This window comes from Pristiophorus japonicus, chromosome 21 (assembly GCF_044704955.1).
Source record: "Pristiophorus japonicus isolate sPriJap1 chromosome 21, sPriJap1.hap1, whole genome shotgun sequence".
NCBI classification, from domain to species: Eukaryota; Metazoa; Chordata; class Chondrichthyes; family Pristiophoridae; genus Pristiophorus; species Pristiophorus japonicus.
The window spans coordinates 34,970,909-34,994,353 of record NC_091997.1 but is presented as its reverse complement, the minus strand read 5'-3'; the positions used below and the strand labels follow the sequence as shown (position 1 = coordinate 34,994,353).

Genomic DNA, 23,445 nt, shown 5'->3' with positions numbered 1-23,445 from the left:
GAGCCTTTGCTTTCGAAAGCTTCAACAGCCGTGACCATCTCAGCATCATGCTCAGTTGCCCCCTCAGTGGTGGCTAGTGGGAGCTTGCTGAGTGCATCGGCGCAGTTTTCAATGCCCGGTCTGTGCCGAATTGTGTAGTCATAGGCGGCTAACATAAGTGCCCACCTCTGTATGCGGGCCGATGCATTCGCATTTATGGCCTTGTTGTCGGCCCAAAGGAACGTTAGGGGTTTGTGATCTGTCTCCAGCTTAAATTTCCTGCCAAACAGGTACTGGTGCATTTTTTTTTTTACTGCATATACACATGCTAGCCCTTCCTTTTCTATGATCCCGTAGCCCCTTTCTGCCTGGGACAGACTTCTGGAGGCCAATGCTACCGGCTGTAACCGACCATTGGCATTCACATGCTGCAACACACACACCCGACCCCATAGGACGACGCATCGCACGTTAGAACAAGCTTCTTACACGGGTCATATAATGGTAACAGTTTGTTGGAGCATAACAAGTTGCGTGCTCTATCAAAAGCCCTTTCCTGGCTGTCCCCCCAGACCCAATCTCGACCTTTGCGTAGGAGCATGTGTAGCGGCTCTAACAGCGTGCTCAATTTGGGAAGAAAGTTACCAAAATAGTCCAGGAGCCCCAGGAACGAATGCAGCTCCGACATGTTACGGGGTCTGGGTGCTCTCTGGATCGCTTCCGTTTTGGACGCGGTGGGTCTGATCCCGTCTGCTGCTACCCTCTTCCCCAGGAATTACACCTCTGGAGCTAAGAAGACGCACTTCGCCTTTTTCAGTCGCAGCCCGACCCGGTCCAGTCTGCGTAGCACCTCCTCCAGGTTGTGGAGGTGTTAATCAGTATCGCGACCCGTGATGAGGTTGTTGTCTTGAAAAACCACCGTCCTTGGAATCGACTCGAGTAGGCTTTCAATATTTCGCTGAAAGATCGCGGCGGCTGAATGAATCCCGAACGGACATCTGTTATACTCAAACAACCCCTTGTGTGTCGTAATGGTGGTCAGCTTCTTCGACTCACTCGCCAGCTCCTGGGTCATGTAAGCCGAGGTCAGGTCCAATTTTGAGAAAAAGTTTGCCACTGGATAGCGTCGCAAAGAGGTCCTCCGCTCTCGGTAGTGGGTACTGATCTTGGAGTGACACCCGATTGATGGTGGCCTTGTAATCGCCACATATCCTGACCGACCCATCCACCTTGAGCACCGGCACGATTGGACTCGCCCAGTCACTGAATTCGACTGGCGAGATGATGCCTTCCCTCAGCAGGCGGCCAATTCGCATTCTATCTTTTCCCGCATCACGTACGGCACCGCTCTGGCCTTGTGGTGTACTGGCCTGGCGTCGGGTTTATGTGAATCACTACCATGGCCCCCATGAAAGTGCCGATGCCAGGTTGAAATAATGAGTCAAATTTGTCCAGGACCTGTGAGCATGATACTCGCTCCAATGAAGAAATTGCATTGACATTGCCCCATTTCCAGTTCATGACAGCAAGCCAACTCCTCCTCAGTAGTGCAGGACCGTCCCCTGGGACAATCCGGAGTGGCAACCTGTTCTCCGAATCTTTGTGGGTCACGACTACTGTGGCTCTGCCTAGCACCAGAATGATCTCCTTTGTATATGTCCGTAGCTGTGCGTCAATCAGCAATATATTTGGCCTCCTGGCTTTGGACACCCACAACCTTTCGAACTGTTTGATACTCATCAGGGACTGGCTGGCCCCCGTGTCTAGCTCCATTAATACTGGGATGCCATTGAGGAGCACTTTCATCATTATCGGTGGCGTCCTGGTATATTAACTATATATGTGCTCCACATGAACTCGCTGAACTTCAGCTTCCAGCGATTTCCCCCAGTATTCATTTGGCCTCCTAGGGCTTACATCAGGCCCGTCCTCGTACATCAACCTGGCTGCAGGCTTCCTGCACATATGTGCCAAGTGACCGTTGACGTTGCAGTTTCTGCAGGTATATTGCTGATACCTGCAAGCTCTGGCTGGGTGTTTGCCTCCACACCTCCAGCATGAGCTAGAGGCCCCGTTGTTGGAAACAAAAGGTCCATTACCAGTCGATTGTCTCTGACTGTCTCTGTAACTGTCCTTAAGCCCACCATTAACAGGTGTTGATGGCCCCATTACTGGCCGCATTGTCCATTGCGATGGCATGAATCGCCGTTCAGCTAGCCATTGTCTCTGTTGAATTCCCCCTTTGGGTTCGACTACATGCTGGGGGCATGTCCGATTGCCCTTGTCTGCCTAGAGAACTGTGTGCCGCGTTAACAATGTTGACTCCCTGGTTGTTTGCCGTACTTGAGCCAAGATTTTTGTCATACATCATTCTGGTCTCTTCCTCCCCTGAGATAAATGTCTGGGCTATCAGAGCCGCCGCTTCCAAGGTCAAGTCCTTGGTCTCAATCAGTTTCCTGAAAACCCCAGTGTGCCCGATGCCCTCAATAAAAAAGTCTCGCAGCATCTCCGCTCTGCATGCATCTGTGAACTTACATAGGCTCGCCAGTCGCCAGAGATCTGCCACGAAGTCTGGAACGCTTTGCCCTTCTCGCTGCCGGTGCGTGTAAAACCGGTGTCTCGCCATGTGCATGCTGCTTGCTAGTTTAAGGTGTTCCCCGATCAACTTACTGAGCTCTTCGAACGTCTTGTCCGCCGACTTCTCTGGCACTAGAAGGTCCTTCATCAGGGAGTACGTTCTGGATCCACAAACCATCAGGAGATGAGCCCTGCATTTGTCGGCCGAATCCTGTCCCAACCATTCCTTAGTGACAAAACTTTGCTGTAGTCTCTCAATAAAGTAGTCCCAATCATCACCAACACAGTACCTCTCTTCTGTGCTGCTAGTGGCCATGCTCGGGTGGTTTAAATCCCAGTTTCTTGTCGGCAATGATATGTCCTTACTATACAGTGTAAATGCACACGAGGCCCATACTTGAGAGACGGTCACTATGTGACCAGTTACCTTTATTACCAAGACCTCAAGTGATGAAGGTGGGTGGAGATTCCCCTTTTATACCTGAAAGTCCAGGTTAGGAGTGTCTCCCACAAGTTCAACCCCTTGTGGTCAATGCTCTCAAGGTGTACAACTTAGGTCAGCTTATACATGGGTTACAATGATAGTTGAATACATGACAGATTCCTGTGTTGTCCTACGAGGAGTGATCGAGTAGATTGGGCCTATACTCTCTGGTGTTTAGAAGAATGAGAGGTGATCTCATTGAAACATATAATATCCTGAGGGGGATTGACAGGGTAGATGATGAGAGGCATTTTCCTTGGGCTGGAGAGTCTTGAACCAGGAGTCACAGTCTCAGGATAAGGGGTTGGCCATTTAAGACTGAGTTGAGGAGGAATTTTTTCTCTTGAAGGATGATGAATCTTTGGAATTCTCTACCCCAGAGGGCTATGGATGGTTAGTCATTGAGTATATTCAAGGCTGAGAGTGATAGATTTTTGGATTCTAGGGGAATCCAGGGATATGGGGATCAGGTGGGAAAGTGGAGTTGAGGTCGAAGATCAGCCATGATCTTGTTGAATGGCGGAGCAGGCTCGAGGGCCGAATGGCCTATTCCTGCTCCTTGTTCTTATGTTCTTTCCCATTGTACAGTGGCTTAAAATACAGCGGACTCTCTCGCTCCCAAACCTACAAGCGCCCAGCGTTTCAGCATTTGGTTTTGTTAAAGTAGCCACTCAGAAAACGAAGGCAATTGCTTCAGTGGCGTCAACAATGAAGACTGCCAATCGCTCAGGCCTGCCACTAGGAGGCGACCAGCAGCATAAACAAAATATATTCGCAGAAAGCCAACCCCTGTTGGAAAGAAATATATAAAGATTTGCATTTATTCAGCACATTTATTTGCATGTACTACAGCACAAAATATCCTGAAACGCTTCCCGTACAATGAACTACTTTACGGTGCAGTGACTATGTGAACAAACAGAGCAGACATTTTGCACAAGGAGGCGGCCATTCGGCTCCTGGTTGCTGTGACAATGCTAGCCCTTCTCCTGCAACAATTAATTCTGTTCCCAAGTCCTGATCTTTCCTGTATTGTGCAAAGTTGCATTTTAAATAATTTATAAATGCAACAAAGATTTTTTTTGAAAGGTAAAATAATGTTAAATACAATGCAGTCTTCTCTCATTTGTCAACAAAGAATTTAAAGGCCAAACTCCATCCCACTGAAAAGCAACAAGTTTTATTTCTGACGAAGGGTCATCGACCTGAAACGTTAACTCTGTTTCTCTCTCCACAGACACTGCCTGACCGGCAAGTATTTCCAGCACTTTCTGTTTTTATTTAAGAACTTTTATTTGCTGTTTCACCTTCACTTCTCGGCACAATCCGGAGAGGACGGTGTCAGAGACACTGAGACACGCACAACACACACGTGTAATAATCACACACACAATGCACATGTCACAATCACACACACATATAACAAACACGCTACAATTGCACACGCACACACATGATGTACACACACGCACATACAACATACACACATGCTACAATCACACACAAAACACAAGATTAGATTGGAGAAGCTGGGGTTGTTCTCCCTGTAGCAAAGGAGGTTGAGGGGAGATTTGACAGAGGTGTACAAGATTCTGACATGTTTCGACAAGGTAGACAAAGAAAAACTGTTCCCATTAGCTGATGGTACAAGCACTAGGGGACACAAATTTAAGGTTTTGGGCAAGAGGTACAGGGGGATGTGAAGAAGATCTTTTTTTACGCAGCGAGTGGTAATATGAACATAAGAAATAGAAGCAGGAGTAGGCCACCAGGCCCCTCGAGCCTGCTCTGCCATTCAATATCATGGCTCAAAAATCTGTCTATCTCCGCCTTAAATATATTCAATGACCCAGCCTCCGGGGCAGAGAATGCCATAGATTTACAACCCTCTTAGAGAAGAAATTCCTCCTCTTCTCAGTTTTAAATGAGCGACCCCTTATTCTGAGACTATGTCCCCTAGTTTTAGTTTCCCCTATAAGTGGAAATATCCTCTCTGCATCCACCTTGTCGAGCCCCCTCATTATCTTATATGTTTCAATAAGATCACCTCTCATTCTTCTGAACTCCAATGAGTTTAGGCCCAACCTACTCAACCTATCTTCATAAATCAACACCCCCATCTCAGGAATCAACCAAGTGAACCTTCTCCGAACAGCTTCCAATGCAAGTATATCCTTCCTTAAATACAGAGGCCAAACTGTACGCAGTACTCCAGGTGTGGCCTCACCAATACCCTGTACAGTTGTAGCAGGATTTCTCTGCTTTTATACTCTATCCCCCTTGCAAGAAAGGCCAACATTCCATTTGCCTTCCTGATTACTTGCTGTACCTGCATACTAACTTTTTGTGTTTCATGCACAAGGATCCCCAGGTCCCTCTGTACTGCAGCACTTTGCAATTTTTCTCCATTTAAATTATAATTTGCTTTTCTATTTTTTCTGCCAAAGTGGATAACCTCACATTTTCCCACATTATACTCCATCTGCTAATTTTTTTGTCCACTCACAGCCTGTCTATATCCCTTTGCAGGTTTCTTGTGTCCTCCTCACAATTTGCATTCCCACCCATCTTTGCATCATCAGCAAACTTGGCTACATTACACTCGGTCCCTTCATCCAAGTCATTAAAATAGATTGTAAATAGTTGAGGCCCCAGCATCGATCCCTGCAGTACCCCACTAGTTACTGTTTGCCAACCGGAAAATGACCTGGAACTCACTACCTATGATGGTGGTGGACTGAATAGGCACTTGGGGGAAATAAACTTGCAGGGCTACAGGGATAAAGCGGGGAAATGGGGCTGACTGGACTGGTCTACAGAGAGCCGGCATGGACTCGATGGGCCGAATGGCTTCCTTCTGTGCCGTATGACTCCATGACATGTGCAATAATCGCACACACACGACACAACACTTAACATATACGCCACAAACAATCACACACATGCCGCAACTCACACGTTGGAATATTGTCTCTAGTTTTGGCCTGGGAGAAAGCCCAGCGACGGTTCAGGAGCCCTCAGGGACTGAGAGTGGGTGCTGCTCCCTGGGTTAAAGGCTGAGTGGTCGGGGTGTTTGAAATAAGGGAGAGAGTTGACAGAATGGAGAGGGAAAGACTCTGCACCGGGGAGGGGAATCCCGAGCAGGAACGGAATCCGAGTTTAGCCAGGTAAAGGTGAACCCAGGGAAAAGGCCTTCGCACCGACGGACGTGAGAGTCAGGAACATGCTGCTCCACAATTAACTGAGGTGTTTAACAGGCAGAGAGATATTTAGTGGGGAAATAAGATTTGGCGAGAGGGCAGGGAATTGGAATTGAAATGACAGCAGGATATTGTGTCCCCACAATCCTTCCCCACAGGTTCTGGGCAATGGACCATGTGGAGAGAGAGGGCCATCATTCTAATCTCACTGTGACAATTCTCTGCTCCTCAAACATTCCCAGGTGCAGGAGAGAGCTGCACTTTATTCTATCTGTAAATATGGAGAAACCAGTTACCTTTTCCCTGCATTCCTCGCTGACTAAAGTGCTTTCATCAATAATATCTGCAAAAAACCCAAAAAAACAAGAAGAGGATTATTACCGGTCTGACTGCGAGGGGAAAAGGTCCGATTCTGCTCATAGTCCACATCAAACACTGTTCATTCACACCGTTCCTGCTGTAAATTCCCTTAAACTGTCTGGAAAATTATCCCCTCACTGAGACAATATCAATGCTGGGCACAGATGTTTGCACTTTCTTTCCCCAGTGTTAGAATCAAACTCTCCCAGGGCAGATACAGCACAGGGTTAGATACAGAGTAAAGTTCCCTCTACACTGTCCCATCAAACACTCCCAGGGCAGGTACAGCATGGTGTTAGATACAGAGTAAAGCTCCCTCTACACTGTCCCATCAAACACTCGCAGGATAGGTACAGCACAGGTTAGATACAGAGTAAAGCTCCCTCTACACTGTCCCATCAAACACTCCCTCCACTGTGGGTGCCCATCTTTCCTGTTGCGAGGAGACCCCTGCCCCGACGACCCCTGCCCCGACGACCCTTGCAGCAGAAGCAGACAGAGGTACTCACCGTGACAGGTCGGACTCCGTTTGCCATTGTTGTCAAATGGAGTTAAAGTCTTATCGAAATCAGTGATGACCTGGAACAGAAAGAGTGGGCAATCAGTGGGAGCAGATCACACAGAGACAGGTCACGGCTCCAACACTCCCTAAAAACAGAAAAACACGCACCTGGGATGGGACCCTGCAGGAGAAATCAGACCTCGCACAGAATTCAGCTCCTGCCTTTTATTCAGAGGCCGCATCCCACAGACCCACAAACCAGCCCTCCCCACCCCGCGGACCCCCACAAACCAGCCCTCCCCACCCCGCGGACCCCCACAAACCAGCCCTTCCCATCCCGCGGACCCCACAAACCAGCCCTCCCCATCCCGCGGACCCACAAACCAGCCCTCCCCATCCCTCGGACCCCCACAAACCAGCCCTCCCCATCCCTCGGACCCCCACAAACCAGCCCTCCCTGCCCCGTGGACCCCCACAAACCAGCCCTCCCCATCCCGCGGACCCCCACAAACTAGCCCTCCCCATCCCGCGGACCCCACAAACCAGCCCTCCCCACCCCGCGGACCCCCACAAACCAGCCCTCCCCGCCCCGTGGACCCCCACAAACCAGCCCTCCCTGCCCCGTGGACCCCCACAAACCAGACCTCCCCATCCCGCGGACCCCCACAAACTAGCCCTCCCCATCCCGTGGACCCACAAACCAGCCCTCCCCATCCCTCGGACCCCCACAAACCAGCCCTCCCCATCCCGCGGACCCACAAACCAGCCCTCCCCATCACTCGGACCCCCAGAAACCAGCCCTCCCCATCCCTCAGACCCCCACAAACCAGCCTTCCCCATCCCGCGGACCCACACAAACCAGCCCTACCCATCCCGCGGACCCACAAACCAGCCCTCCCCATCCCGCGGACCCACAAACACCAACCCTCCCCATCCCGCGGACCCACAAACACCAACCCTCCCCTTCCCGCGGACCCACACAAACCAGCCCTACCCATCCCGCGGACCGACACACAAACCAGCTCTACCCATCCCGCGGACCCACACAAACCAGCCCTCCCCACGGACACACAGAGACTGATGTGACCTTGTTTAATTCATGGCAAATGGCCAGGTTATTCTCTTTATAATCCCAAAATTCTGTTACAGAAAGGACAGAATAATCAATCAATGATAGCTCATGGACAGTTCAATGAAGGATTCACATCGAGCTCTGTGCATGAATGAGGTCTAGGTGTGTGGGGCTGTTTTATTTCCATTTTCTCTCAGGATTTGGGCGTCGCTGGCAAGGCCAGCATTTATTGTCCATCCCTAATTGCCCCTTGAGAAGTTGGTGGTGAGCCACCTTCTTGAACCGTTGCAGTCCGTGTGGTGAAGGTGCTCCCACAGTGCTGTTCGGGAGGGAGTTCCAGGATTTTGACCCAGCGACGATGAAGGAACGGCCGATATATTTCCAAGTCGGGATGGTGTGTGACTCGGAGGGGAACGTGGAGGTGGTGGTGTTCCCATGCACCTGCTGCACTTGTCCTTCTAGGCGGTAGAGGTCGTGGGTTTGGGAGGTGCTGCCGAAGAAGCCTTGGCGAGTTGCTGCAGTGCATCTTGTAGATGGTACACACTGCAGTCACGGTGCGCCGGTGGTGGAGGGAGTGAATATTATCTGAATAGTGACAGATTAGGAAAAGGGGAGGTGCAACGAGACCTAGGTGTCATGGTGCATCAGTCATTGAAGTTTGGCATGCAGGTACAGCAGGCGGCAAAGAAGGCAAATGGCATGTTGGCCTTCATAGCTGGAGGATTTGAGTATAGGAGCAGGGAAGTCTTACTGCAGTTGTACAGAGCCTTGGTGAGGCCTCACCTGGAATATTGTGTTCAGTTTTGGTCTCCTAATCTGAGGAAGGACGTTCTTGCTATTGAGGGAGTGCAGCGAAGGTTCACCAGATTGATTCCTGGGATGGCAGGACTGACATATGAGGAGAGGCTGGATCGACTGGCATGTATCCACTGGAGTTTAGAAGAACAAGAGGGGATCTCATCGAAACATATAAAATTCTGATGGGATTAGACAGGTTAGAAACATAGAAACATAGAAAAATAGATGCAAAAGTAGGCCATTCGGCCCTTCGAGCCTGCACCGCCATTCAATAAGATCATGGCTGATCATTTCTTCAGTACCCCTTTCCTGCTTCCTCTCCATACCCCTTGATCCCCTTAACCGTAAGAGCCATATCTAACTCCCTCTTGAATATATCCAGTGAACTGGCATCAACAACTCTCTGCGGCAGGGAATTCCACAGGTTAACAACTCTCTGAGTGAAGAAGTTTCTCCTCATCTCAGTCCTAAATGGCCTACTCCTTATCCTAAGACTATGTCCCCTAGTTCTGGACTTCCCCAACATCGGTAACATTCTTCCCACATCTAACCTGTCCAGTTCCGTCAGAATCTTATATGCTTCTATGAGATCCTCTCTCATCCTTCAAAACTCCAGTGAATAAAGGCCCAGTTGATCCAGTCTCTCCTCATATGACAGCCCAGCCATCCCTGGAATCAGTCTGGTGAACCTTCGCTGCACTCCCTCAATAGCAAGAACGTCCTTCCTCTGACTAGGAGACCAAAACGGAACACAATATTCCAGGTGAGGCCTCACTAAGGCCCTGTACGACTGCAGTAAGACCTCCCTGCTTCTATATTCAAATCCCCTAGCTATGAAGACCAATATACCATTTGCCTTCTTTACCACCTGCTGTACCTGCGTGCCCACTTTCAGTGACTGATGAATCATGACACCTAGGTCTCGTTGCATCTCCCCTTTTCCTAGTCTGCCGCCATTCAAATAATATTCTGCCTTCGTGTTTTTGCCCCCAAAATGGATAACTTCACACTTATCCACATTATACTGCATCTGCCGTAAATTTGCCCACTCACCTAACCTGTCCAAGTCACCCTGGTTAGAGGCAGGAAGAATGTTCACTTTGCTGGGGAGTTCCAGAACCAGGGGTCACAGTCTAAGAATAAGGGGGAAGCCATTTACGACCGAGATGAGGAGAAACTTAATCATTCAGAGTGGTTAACCTGTGGAATTCTCCACTGCAGAAAGTTGTTGAGGCCAGTTCGTTAGATATATTCAAAAGGGAGTTAGATATGGCCCTTACGGCCAAAGGGATCAAGGGATAGGGAGAGAAAGCAGGAAGGGCTTACTGAGGTTGAATGATCAGCCATGATCTTATTGAATGGCGGTGGTAGGCTCGAGGGGCCGAATGGCCTGCTTCTGCACATAATTTCTATGTTTCTAAGGTGGTGGATGGGGTGCCGATCAAGCGGGCTGCTTTGTGCTGGATGGTATCGAGTTTCACAAGTGTTTTTGGAGGAGATTGTTGGGACTTTTCTTGATGGACACTGTCACAGCCCGGTGACGTGTATGGTGCAAATATTACCCATCACTCATCAGCCCAATCCTGAGTGTTATTCAGGACCGGCTGTAGACTGCAAGGGTTCCCTGATTACTGCTCAACATAAACCTGCCACTGGGGTAACTAAAGGCTGCCCGCAGCGCATGCCCATCCATTGGGGCAATTAGGGACGGGCAATAAATGCTGGCCTTGTCAGTGACGCCCACATCCCGAGAATGACATTTTCAACAACTGACTCTTTAATCACTGTACACCCAGCACTGGGGGTAACAGGACTGCCCCCACTGTACACCCAGCACTGGGGGTAACAGGACTGCCCCCACTGTACACCCAGCACTGGGGGTAACAGGACTGCCCCCACTGTACACCCAGCACTGGGGGTAACAGGACTGCCCCCACTGTACACCCAGCACTGGGGGTAACAGGACTGCCCCCACTGTACACCCAGCACTGGGGGTAACAGGACTGCCCCACTGTAAACCCAGCATTGGGGGTAACAGGACTGCCCCCCCTAATGTAAACCCAGCACTGGGGGTAACAGGACTGCCCCCCACTATACACCCAGCACTGGGGGTAACAGAACTGCCCCCCACTGTAAACCCACCTGCAGTTTGGATGCTCCCCCATCACGGAGGGAGGAGATTATTTTTTTGACACACTCTGGATCCCGGATATGGACTGTGCTGTTTTGTAATTCTGGTACCTGCGGAAAAATTAAAACAGTTACCCGGAGAATATTACATCAAACTCTCCGAGTAAAGACAGACACAGCACCTCCTCCTGTACAGAGGGGTGGGGAGGGCGATAAACCCAGGGATACCCAGTACGTTACTAATTATATATTCAACACGGTGAGTGCTCTCTAGATTCTGCGGGTATTTGAACTGTAGGTGGAGCTAGAAGCATAACGTTACGTGACGTGACCAAGTGATTTTAATAGAATCGGACCAGCGTTACACAATGGCCCTCGATCCAACAAATTCTAGCCACCAGCACCCCCCCAGGTAAAACTCCCCATGAGCAAAGATTTGGTGCTCAAAACCCCCCCCTCGCCCAAATTATTGCCTCTCAAATTCGCCACCCCCCAAGCTTCAGAAGCTCAACATTTCCCCATTGAGCACGAGATCGACCCACAGACTCCCCCACTGTGATTCTAGCTCACGACACCGCACCACTGCAGAGAAAGCTTGTGGCCCGTCCTCCCTCCGCCCACTGAGAGATTCGGCATACAGCACACCCCCAATACACAGGCTCTGGCCCTCAACCAGCCCTTTAACGGAGCAAGATTTCGACTCCTGTCCCTCTCCCTGCGTCCGACATTTCAATTCATCCACTGCTTGGCAGTCCCTTATCCCCCAAACCCCCACTGGCTTCAGTTGCCCCACACACGCATACACCATGCATACACACATATATACATATATACATGCACACACACATACATGCAAACACACACACATATACTTGCAAACACACACACGTATACACCCACCCACAAGTGTTATCCGCAATTATCAGTATTACGACAAAATGAATATGACTGTGTGGTTGATAATGAAGAGGAAAGTCATCGGCTGCAGGAGGATATCAATCGACTGGTCAGGTGGGCAGAGCAGTGGCAAATGGAATTTAATTCAGAGAAATGTGAGGTGATGCACTTTGGGAGGGCTAATAAGGAAAGCGGTAAGCCACTTAATAGTGCTTGTCCACAAATCCCTGAAAGTAGCAGGCCAGGTGGATAAGGTGGTTAGAAAGGCATACGGAATGCTTGTCTTTATTGGCCGAGGCATAGAATATAAGAGCAGGGAGGTTATACTTAAATTGTATAATACTTTGGTTCGGCCACAGCTGGAGTGCTGCGTGCAGTTCTGGTCGCTGTATTACAGGAAGGACGTGATTGCATTAGAGAGGGTGCAGAGGAGATTTACTAGGATGCTGCCTGGAATGGAGAATCTTAGTTATGAAGACAGATTGGAACAGAGGAGGTTGAGAGGAGACCTCATTGAGATGTACAAAATATTGAGGGCCCTGGACATAGTTGATAGTAAAGGCCTATTAACATTGGTGGAGGGGTCTATTACGAGGGGGCATAGTTTTAAGGTAGTTGGTGAAAGGTTTAGAGGGGATTTGACGGGGGACTTCTCTACTCAGAGGGTTGTGGGGATCTAGAACTCGTTGCCTGGAAGAGTGGTGAATGCAGAAACCCTCACCACTTTTAAGAGATGGTTGGATGGGCACTTAAAGTGCAGTAACCTGCAGGGTTACGGACCTAGAGCTGGTAATTGGGATTAGATTGAATGACCTTTTGTTGGCCGGTGCAGATATAATGGTAAGTACTGCAGGGAATCGAATACGGCCAGGGTGATCGCCTGGATGGGTCGGAGAGGAATTTTCCCAGATTTTTTCTCCCTAAATTGGCCTGGGGTTTTAATCTGGTTTTTGCCTCTCCCAGGAGATCACATGGCTCCGGTTGGGATGGAGTGTAGAATGTTTCAGTATAAGGGGTGTTGCAGTTGTGTGAGGCGGACTGGTTGGGCTGGGTGCTCTTTACCTTTCCGTCATTGTTCATAGGTTTATACCTTCAGGTCTGCTGACCGAGGGCCTTGTGCCTCTTTGTCGGCTGGCGTGGACACGATGGGCCGAAATGGCCTCCTTCTGCGCTGTAAATTTCTATGTTTCTAAAATATATATACACGAGCTGTAACACACTCCCCTGGCTGGGGAGTCTAAAACCAAGGGTCACAATCTCAGAATGAGGGGTCGGCCATTTAGGACTGAGATGAGGAGAAACTTCTTCATTCAGAGGGTGGTGAATCTTTGGAATTGTCTACCCCAGAGGGCAGTGAAGGTTCAGTCGTTGAGTATATTCAAGGCTGAGATCGATAGATTTTTGAATATTAATGGTATCAAGGGATTATGGGGATACAGCAGGAAAGTGGAGTTGAGGTAGAAGATCAGCCATGATCTTATTGAATGGTGGTGCAGGCTTGAGGGGCCGAATGGCCGACTCCTGCTCCTATTTCTTATGTTTTTAGCTCAGCTCACTTTGACACTTAGGCCATGGGTTAACAATATATGAGATGATCACAAGTTTATAGAGCACACGGTACCAAAAGGCAGTAACAATCATTACAGATATACATCAGTGAACTTTGCCCATTGGACTGACACATCTAGCACCATTGCACAGCTCTCACCGAACAATACTGGGTGTGTGAAGGTCACTGCAATGGAACTAAAGAGAAGGGCTAGAGTCACCCTGTTCAATATTAAAGAATATCCTTCGGTAAAATGGGCAGCAAAGGAATTTGATACAAACACCTGTATCGCTAAAATTGCACACGGTGATTATCAGTCGCGGTGTAATGCACCCGACACACAGCAGCTCCACTCGAGAGCAGGCGGGACCTCGGTTTAACGTCTCATTTGAAAGACGGCACCTCCGACAGCGTGGCGCTCCATCAGCACTGCCCCTCCAACAGTGCGGCGCTCCCTCAGTACTGCCCCTCTGACAGTGCAACACTCCCTCAATACTGCCCCTCCGACAGTGCAACACTCCCTCAATCCTGCCCCTCCGACAGTGCAACACTCCCTCCGTACTGCCCCTCCGACAGTGCGGCGCACCCTCAGTACTCACCCTCCGACAGTGCAACACACTCTTACTCCTACCCCTCCGACAGTCTAGATTTTTGTGCTCAAGTCTCTGGAGTGGGGCTTGAACCCACAACCCAGAGGGGAGAGGGCCACGGCTGACACTTGACAAATGGGCTATTTGACCGTGAAAGGCATCGCGGCCAGCCCAGATGGTATCCTCCATCAATGCCCAGACACGGAGAGCGCCTGGGATCACCGACCCTGCCACCCTCTCCCTCCCCGGGACACCAGCAAACCTGGGCCGAGGGCAGAGAGCTGCAGGCTGCCCCCATCCCCCTCCTCTCTCCCGGGACCCGGGACACACGGGCCCGCCGGTTATTTCGGGGTGCGCTCACTGATTTGGTGCAGAAACCCCGGGCAGTGTGCGCCTCTCACCATCTTGTTTCCTACTCGGAGCCGAATCTCTGCAGCAACAGCCAAGCACTGGGCCGGGCTCGGGCCTCCCCGGGATACTCTGCGATCCACTCTCGCTGTACCAGGCTCAGGGTCCGCCTATTTCCGGGGTTGGGGCATAAGCGACTCCAAACAAAGCGGCGCCCAGCGGGAGGTTCGGAAACAGCGGAAGCGGTCCGCTAACACACTCACTCCGCAAACTCACACAGTCCGCACATGGCTCAGGGCACCACAACCTGCTCTACACCCCTAAACCCTCCCCCTGCACCCTAAACACTGCTCTGCACCCCTAACCCCGATCCTCACCCCCTGCCCCACACCTCTAACCCCTCCCTGCCCGAAACCACACTCTGCACCCCCCACCCCGAACCCCTTATCAAACCCAGGGCACCTGTACCCCGCTCTGCACCCCTAAACCCCTCCTTACTCCCCTAACCCTACCCTTAACCCCACCCTGAACCCTGCTCTGCACCCCTGATCCCCTTCACCCCTAGCCCCACCTCCTGCCGTTCTCCCAGAATCTTGCCCTCCAGTGCCATGCCCGTTCCACACATTTCCTTGTGACCTACACCCTGACCCCTCACCCTCTCTAGCTACGAAGCTGCCCAAGGCTGGTACAGAGTTCCCAGAAAAGAAAGACTTGCATTTATATAGCGCCTTTCACAACCTCAGAGATCAGCCGTGGCTCAGTTGGAAGCGCCCTCGCCTCTGAGTCAGAAGGTTGTGGGTTCATGTCCCACTCCACAGACTTGAGGCTGACACTCCAGGGCAGTGCTGAGGGAGTGCTGCACTGTCGGAGGTGCTGTCTTTCAAATGAGACGTTAAACTGAGGCTTGATGTCCTAGCCAATATTTATCCCTCAATCAATAGCACCAAAAAAAAAACATTATCTGGTCATTATCATATTGCTGTTTGTGGGAGCTTGCTGTGCACAAATTAGCTGACACGCCTCCTACATTACAACAGTGACTACACTTCAAAAAGAGCAACATTGGCTGTAAAGCACTTTGGGACATCTGGTGGTCGTGAAAGGCGCTATATAAATGCATGTCTTTTCTTTTCAAGGTGCTTTACAGCCAAAGTACTGTTGGTCACTGTTGTAATGTAGGAAACATGGTGGCCAATCCGTGCAGATAATCTGTTTTTTAGTGATGTTGGTTGAGAGATAAATATTGGCCGAGGACACCGATGAAGTCCAACACTGCCTTCAGTGCGCCAGTGCAGTCTTCGGTTGCCTGAAGAAGAGAGTGTTGGAAGACCAGGATCTCAAACCTGGCACCAAGCTCCTGGTCTACAGAGCAGTAGTGATAGGCGCCCTTTTATATGATTCCGAGACATAGAAACATAGAAAATAGGTGCAGGAGTAGGCCATCCGGCCCTTCGAGCCTGCACCACCATTCAATAAGATCATGGCTGATCATTCCTTCAATACCCCGTTCCTGCTTTCTCTCCATACCCCTTGATCCCTTTAGCCGCAAGGGCCATAATCTAATTCCCTCTTGAATATATCCAATGAACTGGCATCAACAACTCTCTGCGGTAGGGAATTCCACAGGTTAACAACTCTCTTGAGTGAAGAAGTTCCTCCTCATCTCAGTCCTAAATGGCTTACCCCGTATCCTAAAACTATGTCCCCTGGTTCTGGATTTCCCTAACATCGGGAACATCCCTGCATCTAACCTGTCCAGTCCCGTCAGAATTTTATATGTTTCTATGAGATCCCCTCTCATCTTTCCAAACTCCAGTGAATACAGGCCCAGTCGATCCAGTCTCTCCTCATATGTCAGTCCTGCCATCCCAGGAATCAGTCTGGTGAACCTTTGCTGCACTCCCTCAATAGCAAGAACATCCTTCCTCAGATTAGGAGACCAAAACTGAACACAATATTCCAGGTGGGGCCTCATCAAGGCCCTGTACAACTGCAGTAAGACTTCCCTGCTCCTATACTCAATCCCCTTGCTATGAAGGCCAACATACCATTTGCCTTCTTCACCGCCTGCTGTACCTGCATTCCAATCTTCAATGACTGATGAATCATGACACCCAGGTCTCGCTGCATCTCCCCTTTTCCTAATCTGCCGCCATTCAGATAATATTCTGCCTTCGTGTTTTTGCCCCCTAAGTGGATAACCTCACTTTTATCCACATTATACTGCATCTGCCATGTATTTGCCCTCTCACCTAACCTGTCCAAATCATCCTGCAGCCCCTGCATCCTCCTCACAGCTCACACCGCCACCCAGTTTAGTGTCATCTGCAAACTTGGAGATATCACACTCAATTCCATCATCCAAATCATTAATATATATTGTAAAGAGCTGGGGTCCCAGCACCGAGCCCTGCGGCACTCCACTAGTCACTGCCTGCCATTCTGAAAACAACCCGTTAATCCCGACTCTCTGCTTCCTGTCTGCCAACCAGTTCTCTATCCACGTCAGTACATTACCCCCAATACCATGTGCTTTGATTTTGCACACCAATCTCTTGTGTGGGACTTTGTTAAAAGCCTTTTGAAAGTCCAAATACACCACATCCACTGGTTCTCCCCTGTCCACTCTACTAGTTACATCCTCAAAAAACTCCAGAAGATTTGTCAAGCATAATTTCCCCTTCATAAATCCATGCTGACTTGGACCAATCCTATCACTGCTTTCCAAATGTGCTGCTATTTCATCCTTAATGATTGATTCAAACATTTTCCCCACTACTGATATCAGGCTAACTGGTCTATAATTACCCGTTTTCTCTCTCCCTACTTTTTTAAAAAGTGGTGTTACATTAGCAACCCTCCAGTCCATAGGAACTGATCCAGAGTCGATAGACTGTTGGAAAATTATCACCAATGCATCCACTATTTCTAGGGCCACTTCCTTAAGTACTCTGGGATGTAGACTATCAGACCCTGGGGATTTATCGGCCTTCAATCCTATCAATTTCCCTAACACAATTTCCCGCCTAATAAGGATATCCTTCAATTCCTCCTTTTCACTAGACCTTCGGACCCCTAGTACATCCGATAGATTATTTGTGTCTTCCTTTGTGAAGACAGAACCAAAGTACTTGTTCAATTGCTCTGCCATTTCTTTGTTCTCCATTATAAATTCACCCGAATCCAACTGCAAGGGACCTATGTTTGTCTTCACTAATCTTTTTCTCTTCACATAGCTATGGAAGCTTTTGCAGTCATTTTTTATGTTTCCGGCAAGCTTCCTCTCGTACTCTATTTTCCCCTTCTTAATTAATCCCTTTGTCCTCCTCTGCTGTATTTTAAATTTCTCCCAGTCCTCCAGCTTGCTACTTTTTCTGGCTAATTTGTATGCCTCTTCCTTGGTTTTAACACTATCCTTAATTTCCCTTGTTAGCCACGGTTGAGCCACCTTCCCTGTTTTATTTTTACTCCAGACAGGGATGTACAATTGTTGAAGTTCGCCCATATGATCTTTAAAGATTTGCCATTGCCTATCCACCGTCAACCCTTTAAGTATCATTTGCCAGTCTAATCTAGCCAATTCGCGCCTCATACCATCAAAGTTACCTTTCCTTAAGTTCGGGATCCTAGTTTCTGAATTAACTTTGTCACTCTGCATCTTAATATCATAATATGATCACTCTTCCCCAAGGGGCCTCACACAACAAGATTGCTAATTAGTCCCTTCTCATTACACATTACCTAGTCTAGGATGGCCAGCTCTCTGGTTGGTTCCTCAACATATTGGTCTGGACAACCATCCCTAATACACTCCAGGAAATCCTCCTTCACCGCATTGCTACCAGTTAGGTTACCCCAATCAATATGTAGATTAAAGTCGCCCATGATTACTGCTGTACCTTTATTGCACACATCCCTTATTTCTTGTTTGATGCTGTTCCCAACCTCAATACTACTATTTGGTGGCCTGTACACAACTCCCACTAGCGTTTTCTGCCCTTTGGTATTCCGTAGCTCCACCCATACCGATTCCACATCACCCAAGCTAATGTCCTTCCTTACAATTGCATTAATTTCCTCTTTAACCAGCAACGCCTCCCCGCCTCCTTTTCCTTTCTGTCTATCCTTCCTAAATGCTGAATACCCCTGGATGTTGAGTTCCCAGCCTTGGTCACCCTAGAGCCATGTCTCCGTGATGCCAATCACATCATAAAACCGTTAACTGCTATCTGCGCAGTTAATTCGACCCCCTTATTCCAAATACTCCTCGCATTGAAGCACAGAGCCTTCAGGCTTCCGTTGACCCTTTAGAATTCTGCTGTAAAGTGGCCCTTTTTGTTTTTTGCCTTGGGTTTCTCTACCCTCCACTTTTACTATTCTCCTTTCTATCTTTTGCTTCTGTCTCCATTTTATTCCCCTCTGTCTCCCTGCATAGGTTCCCATCCCGCTGCCATATTAGTTTAACTCCTCCCAAACAGCACTGGCAAACACTCCCCCTAGGACATTGGTTCCGGCCCTGCCCAGGTGCAGACCGTCCGGTTTGTACTGTTCCCACCTCCCCCAGAACCAGTTCCAATGTCCCAGGAATTTGAATCCCTCCCTTCTGCACCACTGCTCAAGCCATGTATTCATCTGAGCTATCCTGCGATTCCTACTCTGACTAGCATGTGGCACTGGTAGCAATCCTGAGATTACTACTTTTGAGGTCCTGCTTTTTAAATTTAACTCCTAGCTCCCTAAATTTGTCTCGTAGGACCTCATCCCATTTTTTACCTATATCGTTGGTACCTATATGCACCACGACAACTGGCTGTTCACCCTCCCTTTTCAGAATGTCCTGCACCCGCTCCGAGACATCCTTAACCCTTGCCCAAGGGAGGCAACATACCATCCTGGAGTCTCGGTTGCAGCCGAAGAAACGCCTATCTATTTCCCTTACAATCAAATCCCCTATCACTATTGTTCTCCCACTCTTTTTCCTGCCCTCCTGTGCAGCAGAGCCAGCCATGGTGCCATGAACTTGGCTGCTGCTGCCCTCCCCTGATGAGTCATCCCCCTCAACAGTACCCAAAGCAGTGTATCTGTTTTGCAGGGGGATGACCGCAGGGGACCCCGGCACTACCTTCCTTGCACTGCTCTTCTTGTTGGTCTTCCATTCCCTATCTGGCTGTGGACCCTTTACCTGCGGTAAGACCAACTCACTAAATGCGCTAATCACATCATTCTCAGCATCGTGCATGCTCCAGAGTGAATCCACCCGCAGCTCCAGTTCCGCAACGCAGTCCGTCAGGAGCTGGAGGCGGATACACTTCCCGCACATGTAGTCGTCAGGGACACCGGAGGCGTCCCTGATTTCCCACATGGTACAGGAGGAGCATAACACGTTTCCGAGCTATCCTGCCATGACTTAACCCCTAGATTAACTTAATTTGGCAACAACAATGCTCAATGTTACTTACTGAAATAGAAAAGAAAAAGAAAAGCTACTTACCAATCACCAGCCAATCACTTACCCCTTGGCTGTGACGTCACCTTTCGATTTCTTTCTACTTCTTTTTTGCCTTCTCTCCCTGCTGCAGCTGCACAAGCCACGCCTCTCCAATGCACTCCCCTATCTGCCGCCGCGTTGGGCCTTTTATAGGCCTGCCTCAGCGATCTCCCGCCTCTCCAACGCACTCCCCTATCTGCCGCCATGTTAGGCCTTTTATAGGCCTGCCTCATCGATCTCCCACCTCACCAACGAACTCCCCGAACTTCCGCCGTACATGGATTATGTACAGCAGGCAATTCAAAGCACTGTGGAAGAACCACCATCACTGCATCCGCAAGATCCTGCAAATCCATTGGCAGGATAGGCACACCAACGTCAGTTTTCTTGCTCAGGCCAACATCCCCAGCACCAAAGCTGTTACGTACGAATGAAGAGTCTGACTGGATACTGTGAGCTCAAGGTAAAGTGTGCCCGTAGTCTTTTATTGCAGGGCTCCAGAGTGCCTCTCCAGCCTGTGAGGCCTCCTTAAGTACCTGTGCTCCCAAGGGATTGTGGGATCCCTTAGGACTCCAGGGGATGAGTCCTCTGGTGGTTACACAAGATATATACAGGTTTACCTATATAACAACACTCCTCCCCCCTCCCCCCCACCAAAGTCAACAGTGTAACTATTTACAAGTTGAGTCGATCTGGGGCCTTTCTTTCCCTGGTTGATCGTCTCGGTGAAAATGCTGGTTTGGTGAATCGTTTGTTGGGCCCTCGCTGGGCTGCTGTGCAGCTGGCCTTGCTGGGCTGCCTGGTGTGGTGAGTCCTGCTGGGCTGCTGCGGGTGATGGGTTCTGCTTCGTGGCCAACCGCGGTGTCAGTTGCTACTGGTGTGTAGGTTGGGGGGGGGTCAAAGAAGGTAGGGTCCAAAGTGGGTTGCTCAGATGGTCTGTGAATCTGAGTTTGATTTGGTCCAAGTGTTTCCGGTGAATGAGTCCATTTGAAAGTTTGACCCTGTTAGCATTAGTGTTTTCTTTGAAGAATCACTCAACACTCAGAGTCGGTTCCAAAGCCGTCGCGGTCTTTATTACGCTTAGCGGGGAGGAAAACTCAGGACCGTATCCAGGTTTCTCTCCACAGAACAAAGGGTTACATTCACTTTTATATGTTTCACAACAGTTACAAACAGTTTACTACAGTTACACAGCCCATCACGGCTGGACACAAGCCAATCACAACGATTATAGATTACATATAGGTTCTTTTAACCCAATAGAATTCCCCTTATGTCTCAGGAACCATGTGTTCGTCTCTTGTCAGCTTGGGCTGATTGATAACTTTACTACAGGAGATAGGTTCTCTAACTAGTTCTGTCTTCTTGGAGAAATAATTGGTTTATAACCTTGTTTACAGGAGATGGGTTCTCTTATCTCTTTCTTCCTGGGGAATTAATTGGTTTATGGCCTTGAATACGGGAGATGGGTTCTCTCCTCATTATTCTTATCCTGCATCCAAGGCATTCCTATAGTGGGCCTCACAGGGTTATTGCTCGGTCATTGAACATTCAACAGTTCACAGCTTGACTACCTGATTTCCCATCATGCCTGGGCAGCCATTTTATGTGTGGCCACTTTAAACTTATATGCGTTTAGATATATCTAGCAGGTGCCTAATGCCTAGTATTCTGGTATATTCTAAAGGTGTCTACCTCCTACAACAACTCCCCCTTTCGGTAAAGGGACTAGTCCTAGTCCCCTTTTAACCGACCATTCGACCTTTATTAGATTTTGTGCACGGCCCGGTACTCCCTGCCTCAACGTGCTGGCCAGTCACGCGGTTTCAGGAGTCCCGGTTGCTTTAATCAAATTAACAAAGGCTAAATCCTCCTGCCCCCTTATCAAACAGGCTTGTTTAGTATCCGGGGAACGGTGATTTGTCCGTCTTCGTTGTGCGTGGTGTCTGCATGCCTGGCAGGCCATTACGCCCCATGTTATTGCTAAGATCAATTGTATCCCGACCAGTATATGTGAAATTATTCGAATCCATTGGTGGATGTTCACATTTATTCCCCAGTCCCAGACCTTTCTCCACCAACTCTGACTTTGTAAGTCTACCTCGGTATCTTCTTCCAGTACTTTGATTTTAGTTTGTAGTTGGTGGTAGAGCTTTACGGATTGACCCACTCTGAGCCTCAACTCTCGTAATACTTCGGTTAGATGTGGGATAGGGACCTGATCTGGTTCGTCATAATCCTGTAAATGATCATGGAGCTGATCGGTTACCTCAATAACTTCGGACTTCCGGCGCCTAACCTGGGTGATATGCGCTTGCCCGATCGCGACAGGTCGTAGTGGTGTAAAGCAAAAGTTTGGCTGTGGTATAGGGCACTGCAGGTCATTATACTGGAATGAACGCTCAGTAGTAGAGACGCAGTATCTTCCCTACCCTCCGTAACCTGCCCTCGCGAAGTGCATGTGTGCGGGCACTATTTCTAGTACACACCCATCGGTTCGGTTAAACCCGCACTCGTCTAGCTCCCCTCGGCCCACCGGGTGAGGGCATACTGTGATTTCCCCCTTTTGCTTGCAATCTGCTAGGGAAATCCCGGTAAGTATGTTGTTTCGACGAACGGCAGAGGTGGTGGTCAGGTAGTAGCGTATGGAGACATTTTCCCGTATTACTCCGATATTCTCTAGTTGGTATAGGGAGAACGGCTCTGAGTCTGGCGTGGCTATAGGTATCATCAGGACTATCCCTATCCCGGTAGTCCTACCCATCTGGCAATCTGGAATTGCTGGGTATACTCGGGTCAGTCCCTTCAGAGTACAATTATCCAGTGTCCCCCTTTGGTTAGCCAACTGAGCTAAATGTGAACTGTCTATCCAATCGGGTACTTCCCCGCGTTGGATCTGGTCGAGATTGTGGCGGATCTGTCCCACCATCCACAGACCATAAGCGTGACAGAGTTGCCCCTGTCTTTGCTTTCCCTGTATCTTCCTGTTCTCTATCAATGAGGTGATTGATGGTTCTGGCGTGAGCTTCCAGGACTGAGATGCCATCCAACTGGATTTTGGCACCCTCCTTTCCTAGGTTGGCTTGGTCTTCCTGGTTTTGCTCCACCCTCTCCAATAACCCCTGCATCACCCCTCTAAGCTGTTCCACCCTCTCATTTAATCCTTGTATGTCTATCGAGTTCACTACGGAGGTCCCTGTATTGAAAACGGTAGCAACATCATTAATTAACTATTTCCCTCTTCATCCTGGGGGCTAACCCCTGTCCCCGGAACCTACTGGCACCCATTGCATCGGCAGCCTGCTGCATTACAACTTTACTTAATACATTGTACATTTTCCTTGACTGTTCGGTACAGTATTCCGGCATCTGGATGCCTGAAATATTGATCAGAACAGGCACAATTTCATGTTTAACATTATCATACAACAGTTCCCCCTCGTTGTACATTACAATCCCATTTTCTGGTCC

General features: G+C 49.2%; 1 protein-coding gene and 1 long non-coding RNA gene across 2 annotated transcripts in view; one reads left to right on the top strand and one right to left on the bottom strand.

Moving 5' to 3' along the window:
- Positions 1 to 14,692, bottom strand: part of LOC139233930 (cytosolic 5'-nucleotidase 3A-like) — a 31,475-nt gene extending 16,783 nt beyond the window's left edge. The window contains exons 1-4 of the mRNA XM_070864610.1: positions 14,540 to 14,692; positions 11,115 to 11,213; positions 7,110 to 7,179; positions 6,537 to 6,583 (exon numbers count right to left, since the gene is read on the bottom strand). Of these exons, the coding sequence (XP_070720711.1) occupies positions 6,537 to 6,583; positions 7,110 to 7,179; positions 11,115 to 11,213; positions 14,540 to 14,542 (219 nt within the window). The 5' untranslated portion in view covers positions 14,543 to 14,692. The remainder of the gene's footprint in view (positions 1 to 6,536; positions 6,584 to 7,109; positions 7,180 to 11,114; positions 11,214 to 14,539) is intronic.
- Positions 1 to 23,445, top strand: part of LOC139233931 (uncharacterized) — a 58,019-nt gene that overhangs the window by 20,622 nt on the left and 13,952 nt on the right. The gene's annotated exons all lie outside the window — the stretch shown is intronic.